At 44.7% G+C, this 7499-nt stretch overlaps 1 protein-coding gene across 2 annotated transcripts in view; it reads right to left on the reverse strand.

Moving 5' to 3' along the window:
* The window catches only part of Hnrnpm (heterogeneous nuclear ribonucleoprotein M), a 47243-nt gene extending 40167 nt beyond the window's left edge, over positions 1-7076 (reverse strand). For both annotated transcript variants that reach the window (XM_057771655.1, XM_057771654.1), the window contains exon 1: positions 6903-7076. In XM_057771655.1, the coding sequence (XP_057627638.1) occupies positions 6903-7015 (113 nt within the window). In that variant the 5' untranslated portion in view covers positions 7016-7076. The remainder of the gene's footprint in view (positions 1-6902) is intronic.
* Positions 7077-7499: the final 423 nt, after the last annotated feature.

The raw sequence follows: 7499 nt of genomic DNA on the forward strand, positions 1-7499 counted from the left end.
TCAATTTTAAAATGAAAATTCAAGATTATATCTATTTTGTAGCCTCAGTTAACTGTTTGGGTAATAAAAACAGTATTCAAGAAAATTAAAATTCAGCTGGGCTATGATGGCACACACTTTTAATCCCAGCAGAAGCAGGTAGATCTCTGGATCAGAGGCCAACCTGGTCTACAGAGTAAGTTACAAGGCAGCCAGGACTACAGAGAAACCCTGCCTCAAAACAAAATAAAAATCCACAAAACAACAGCAACAAATAATTTAGTTTACAAGCTTCATATAAAAGTTTCATTTATAAACTCTGTCCATATACAAAATTAACTCATAATGGATGTCAATCTGAAAAAGCAAAATTGATAAAATGATCTTCAAAATTAAAAATATCTGCTCTGAAAAATGAGTAAACCAGCCCTGGCTGCACATACTTTTAACCCCAGAACAAAGGAGGCAGGGATATGATCTCTATGAGTTGAGGCCAGGCTGGTTTATATGAGATCCTGCCTCAGAAAACAACAACAACCCCTGTTGCCAGATGGTTGTGGCGTGCAAAGTCCTTCTGTATACATGTTGCTTTTATTGGTTAATGAATAAAGAGGCTGCTTTCAGCCAATGATTTAACAGAATATAGCAAGGCTGAAGATATAGACAGAGAGTAGGAGGAGTCAGTGAGAAGCCATGTAGTCTGCAGGAGAAAGACACAAGCTCGCCGGTCTGAGCAGTGGGAACGAACTGTCTCAGCCAGCACCTCTGATCCCAACACTCACAAGGCAGAGGCAGGCGGATCTCTGTGAGTTCGAGACCAGCCTGGTCTACAAGAGCTAGTTCCAGGATAGGCTCCAAAGCTACAGAGAAACCCTGTCTCGAAAAACCAGAAACAAAAAACAAAGTAGAGTTAGTGATTTAACTCAAGAACAGAACACTTATCTAGCAAGCACAAGACCCTAGGTTCAGTCCCAGGACAAGGAGAAAGAGAATGAGAAGATGATAGCTCTTGGTTCTACCTATTGAGCACTGGAACTACTGTTAAACTGCGTTAAACTTTACACTTTCTTCTCGTGTTTGTTAAACTATCCAACATATGCCAGTAGTTTGACTTGTAACTTTAACAAAAACTAACAAATCTGTAATCTTTCAAAGAACCTGCAGACATAACAGGCAGATCTACCTAAAGCAGCTAGTAAGTTCTTTACCTAACTGGCTCTCAATACCAAATTGCCAAAGAAAACTAGATTCTGGCACCCATTTACTCAAAATTCTAAACAAGTACAATAAAATAATCTTTTCTAATAGTCTTAATACATTATTATATCTCATAATATATTGCTAAGGCCTAATATATGTTAATTATCTTCAAGATATTATATCAACAGCTGTTTAAAGATTGAGTGCCTTCAGGGCTGGAGAGATGGCTCAGAGGTTAAGAGCATTGCCTGCTCTTCCAAAGGTCCTGAGTTCAATTCCCAGCAACCATATGGTGGCTCACAACCATCTGCAATGACATCTGGTTTCCTCTTCTGGCCTGCAGGTGTACATGCAGACAGAACACTGTACACAAAATAAATAAAGAAAACATTAAAAAAAGACTGAGTGCCTTTATATAAATTTATATAAACCACAAAGGGCTACTTTATTCAGTACACTAAAACAGTCTCAAGACCTGCATGGATGGTGGCACATACCTTTAATCCCAGGACTGAGGCGAATTTCTGAGTTTCAGGCCAGCCTGGTTTGTATGAGTACCAAAAACAAAACAAAACAAACAAACAAAAACCCACAACAAAACCCATTTGCACCCACTTGAAAAAAAAATCAAAGGACAAAGTAATGGCAAAACTCTGACAGTACACATTCAAATACTGAGCCTCCTAGTCTAATCTTGAGCTAACAATCTTATGTGCCTTTGTCTCCCTGACATCTCTTATGTCTCAGGACACTGCTATGCATAATTATTATTCATACTATTTTTGTAATTTCTCAATCAAGAGAAGAGTATAGTTTGGGAGAAAAATAAATCTCAATACCCTGAAATTCTGATCACATCTTCGGAGACAAGAATCCATGTTCCCCTCTTGAAAACAAACTCTTTCATAAATCAATCTTCACAAAAGTCTTTTAAATTCTGAGCTCTTAATGGAACACTCTTCTAGCTACAGATTATCCACTTAATGGACCACACAATTCAGCCCGTTTCCAGTGTGGCTCTTTACTAGCAAACCTATATATAGCCTGTATCCATAATAGAACACAGGCTTGCTGTGAGGATCAACAACAAGGATGTGTGGGAGTATGCACCCCTATGTTCAGCATCTAAGAAGCAGGGGCAGAAGGCCAGAGATGCTTAAGATCTTGCCTTAAAAACAAAACAAGCCAGGTGGATCTCTGTGAGTTCCAAGCCACCCTGGTCTACAAAGTTTCAGGACAGGACAAAGACTCCTGTCTCAAAAAACCAAAACAACAAAAACAAAACCCCAAAACCAAAGGAAAAAGAAAACACACAAAGACAGCATAACAAAAGCAGTTTGGGACTTTTGAGAATATTCTTCCCAGCTCACTAGTCCAGCAATGTTTCTCTTTGCAAATAAATAGTCTCTGCCCAGCATGGTCGAAAACACTTTTAATTCCAGTACTGGGAAGGCACATGAAGGTGGATCTTAGTTTGAAGCCAACATGACCCACTGTGAGAACCTGTCTCAACAACAAAAACAAGCAAACTGTCTCTATTCCTATTAAAAAAAAAAGGGGGGGGGCTAGGACCAAAAGTAAGTTATATATGTTAAGTACAACAAAATATGTAAGGACAAGTTCTATAGGCAATTGAGAGCTAGGGTCTGAATAATACTCGTTATAAGTGGAGACAACTACCAAGTTACAAGTATTCAAAAGAGTCAGAACACAGCACACCAATAATAATTTTGAGAGGTGTTAAAAAAGAAACCTATTTCCTCCTAGACTTTTAGCACTGCATCCACTTGGGGGATTTGGAAAAAATTCCAATCAGTGTCCATCACAGAAAAATAGCTAAACACTGATTCCACTATAACTACCAAAGGGACAAGTCAGCTTTAACTCTAATATTGCAAAAAGAGTAATATGAGAGCCCATTTGGGAAGCCTCAAGGAAGGGGGGAAATGGTAAAAGCAAGCTTATCTTTGCAGGCGGCATCTGTCTCCCTAGTAATGAAAAAACAAAAAACAAACAAAAAAAACCCCAAAGGACAAAGTAACAGCAAAGCTCTGACAACACACACTCAAATACAGAACCTCCTATTCTAATCTTGAGCTAACAGTCCTAATGCGACTCAAAAATCCTTTTCACCAAGTATACAATCACCTTTCAAAGTACAGCAAACAGAGCAGGGCATGATGGTACACATCTATTATCCATAGCACTCAGAAGGAAGCAGCAGAATTCAAGGCCAACCTGATCTACAGGGTGAAATGCTGTCTCAAAAAACCCCAACAATGGCTCAGTGATTAAAGAGTACCCAGAGCTCCCAACTTTGTTTAGCTCAGGTGATCTGACACCCTCTTCCTGCCTCCAAGCACTGGCACTCACCTTCATGCATACACATTAACACTTAAAAAATAAAAAGGCTTCTTCTCATTCGGTATGTAGCTCAGGGTGGAGTGTCTGCTTATCATGCAGGATGCTATCGATGGCCTCTACCATCAAAAACTAAATAAATGGACTGGAGAGATGAATGGCTCAGTTGTTAAGAATACTAGCTGTGTCAGGAGCTGGCGCACGCCTTTAATCCCAGCACTCGGGAGGCAGAAGCAGGCGGATCTCTGTGAGTCCAAGGCCAGCCTGGTTTACAGAGCTAGTACCAGGACAAGCTCCAAAGCTGTACAAAGAAACAGTCTTGGGGCCTCTTCCAAAGGTCCTGAGTTGAATTCCCAGCACCCACATGGTGACTCATAACCATCTGTAATGAGATCTGGTGACCTCTTCTGGCCTGCAGGCATACACGGAGGCTGAACACTGTATGTATAATAAATAAATAATTTTTTTAAAAAAAGCCTCGAAAAACAAAAACAAAAAAGGAATACTAGCTGTTCTTCCAGAAGACCTGGATTTAAGTTCCAGCACCCACATGACTGCTAATAATTGCTCTAACTCTAGTTCCAGGAGATCGGATGCTCTCTTCTGGCTTCCATGGGCACTGTATGCATGTAGTGTATAAACAAACATGCAGATAAAACATTCACTCATATAATATTTTTTCCCCTTTTCTTTTTTCAAGACAGAGTTTCTCTGTGGGCTGTTCTGGAACTCACTTTGTTGACCAGGTTGGCCTCAAACTCAAGAGATCCACTTGCCTCTGCTTACAGAGTACTAAAATTAAAGGAGTGTGCCACCACTGCATGGCTCACATATTTTTAATAAAAAACAAAAACCAGTTAGTGAGAAGGTTCAGTAGGCAATGTGCTTACCTTATAAGCATGAAGATCCAGGTTCGATTCCTAGCCAAAAAGTGGGGAGGAGGCACTTCTCTATTCTTTTAAAGTTTTACCGTAAGAATTGTGTAACATACACACATGAAAATAAAACAAAACACTGTTTTCCAATACAAAGGTGTTTTAGGTGCTGCCACTTTCTCAAGTATTCTCCATTAAGCCAGTCTCAGACCACTCAGGTTCTTTCCAACAAAGGTTATATGAAACTTCCTAGGCACATACTGTTTTGTCAAATGACTCAGTCACAAGATATCTATTTGAAAATGAATAGTGGAAAATTTGAAAACTGTACTGTGTTTTAAAACAAATTCAACTTTTCCCCTAGAAAGGTTCTAACAGCAATTCATCCTGTAACTTTTCTTAAAGCCCTTCAAATAAGGCCATCAGGAATCCTACAAGGTGAGACAGAAGTGGTAGTTGATTCCAGTAACTGGGTAGCAGAAGCAGGGGCAACGTTCCAAATTCAAGGCTACCAAAGTCTACACTGTAGACTCTAAAAGCTAGTCAGTTATCTATCTCAAAAAATGGGGAATAGCAAAAACTGGAGGAGAAAGGGAATCGGAAACTACAAGGCATCTCTAAAGCAAAGGCTGAAGAAAGTGACCGTGAGACTGACTGGAGGTGCAGCTCAAAGGAAAGAGTGCTTACCTAGCACCCTCAAGACCCTGGGATCCAAGTGGGGTGGACAGGGAAGTAAAAATGAACACACTCAAAGGCTGAGACTTTCCATCGTAAAGTGCTGGGATTAACTAAAGACAGACCCCTCAGCCAGGCGGTGGTGGTGCACGCCTTTAATCCCAGCAGTTGGGAGGCAGAGGCAGGCGGATCTCTATGAGTTCAAGACCAGCCTGGTCTACAGAGCTAGTTCCAGGAGAGGTTCCAAAGCTACAGAGAAACCCTGTCTCGAAAAACAAAACAAAACAAGACAGACTTCTCTCTGTGTGTTGTGGGATGGAACCCAGGGCCTTGTGCATCCCGGGCACTCCTAATGAGCTATAACATCACACGTTCACACATTTTTGGTTTGTCTGTTTTTAGACAGAAGCTCATGTAGCTTGGGCAAATCTTGAACTTGCTTGAACTTATGTAGCTGGAACTGGAGAACTCAGCCTCCCCAATGCTGAAATCACAGACATGAACCAATTAAGCAATGGTGTTTAATTCTCCCTAAAATAAAAGATCTGGAATTTCCTCTAGTAACAAAGTAGCCATTACTTAGTAAATGCTTTATCAACAAGTGTTTAAATTCTCTCAGCCCCCCAGAACCCTAAATCTTCTGGAGTCTTACAAATCTGATGGCAGACAAAATTCAGAGACATAAGCTGTTGGTCTTAGAACCAAAATGTTTCTCTACTCACTTTCTCAAATAATGGTAAGAGTTCCACAGAGGCAGAGTCAGAGGTTTTCCTCCTCCAAAAAACTTATTTGGCCCAGGAAGGTTCACCATGTGAATCTAGCTCCTCTGGAGGGTCAAGGCACCGCTCTATTACTTTCCTCGATTCCCAGCCCGCTTTCTGAGACGTGGTCTCACCCAATTTCCCAGTACTGAATGGTAACCTTGACTGAACTCACTCTACATAGCCTGGCCACACTTTGCTCTTTCGAGCTTGCAGCTTCAACCTCCTCCCTAAAAACTGGGACTCACCGGGCCGTGCTAATAAACCTACAAAAACAAAACGAGGACTCTTGACAGACCCCAAACAGGATTCCAAAAAGGGGATGACGAAGTCTGGCTATCCTGATTTCTGAAACCCTGAAAGCCCGAGAGGTGCCTTCACCCGCACACTATGCCCGTCGCTACGGATGAACACCGAGCAAGCAGGGATCATTCTCCCCACTGTTACCAACTGCGCACTCGCGAGGAAGAAGGGCTAGGAAGAGGCGGAAGGACTCCGGGCCAGAGCCCGGGTCCAGGGGCCATTCTCCCGCACTTCCTGCAGGAGAGCTGGACGCCGGGGCTCTCGGAACCTTCTCGGTCCTGCCGCCGTTCGCTGCTCGCACACGTGATAACCGGGCGCGTTCCTCTCCCGCCCCTAACTTCGCGGATCTGAGAAACTGAGTCGAGAGCAGCCCGGCAGCACGGTTGTAACGTGGAGGGGTGGAAAGCACTGCCTTCGTGGCGCGCCCCTCGCGACCCCGTCAGAGGAGCAGCGGGACGGGGCTCGCGCGAGCCTGCGCGCCATCACCGCTCCCAGAGTAAAGAGCAGGCCACAGGCCTGAGGCCTCGACGGCGCCCGGCCAGGCGGGAGGCTGCGGAGGGAAGCGCCGACGGAGGGGGCGGCCCCGTCAGGCGCTCTCGCCTTCGTCGTCGTCACGGCCTCCGCCGCCCCCGACTCTCGGCAGGGAGAGGCCTGCGCAGACGCCGCGCCGCCACGGGGGAAGAGAAGCGGCCAACACACCTAACGGAGCTGCGGGAAGAGGAGGGCAAACTGCGGTTAGAACACTCACCCCTTCGGGCCGGGAGCCCCGTTGCCGCTCGGCACGCAGGGCGCGCCGCTCTCTTCCTCCATTTTGGGCTCTGTCGCTGCCACTTCAGCCGCCGCTTCGACCCCTGCCGCCATTTTCTCCGCGCCTGGGCTTTGTGTGAGCGAGCGAGCCGTGCGGAGCTGCGCCTGCGCGCTCACGTGACCCCGCACGACCAGTAACGCCTGCGTGTGCGGCGACCGGCTCCCGCTTCCTACTCGCCTCGGGTCCCGCCCCCGGCTCCAGGCCACGCCCCCGGCTCCCAGGCCACGCCTCCCGGCGCCGGTGGGCTCCGCTGTGAGCGCACTTAATGACCTAGTCACTTTAGCTTACTTTTTTCCCTTCTGTTTTATTAATTTTTCTTGTTTCTTTTTTGAGGCAGTGTTTCACTACGTAAGATCCCTTCAGCCCCTACCTATCAAGTACAGGAATTAAAGACATGCATCACCACGTCTATTAATTAATTTATTTATTTATTTTGGTTTTTTGAAACAGGGTTTCTCTGTGGTTTTGGAGCCTGTCCTGGAACTAGCTCTTGTAGACCAGGCTGGTCTCGAACTCACAGAGATCCACCTGTCTCTG

Source organism: Chionomys nivalis, chromosome 6, assembly GCF_950005125.1.
Source record: "Chionomys nivalis chromosome 6, mChiNiv1.1, whole genome shotgun sequence".
NCBI lineage: Eukaryota > Metazoa > Chordata > Mammalia > Rodentia > Cricetidae > Chionomys > Chionomys nivalis.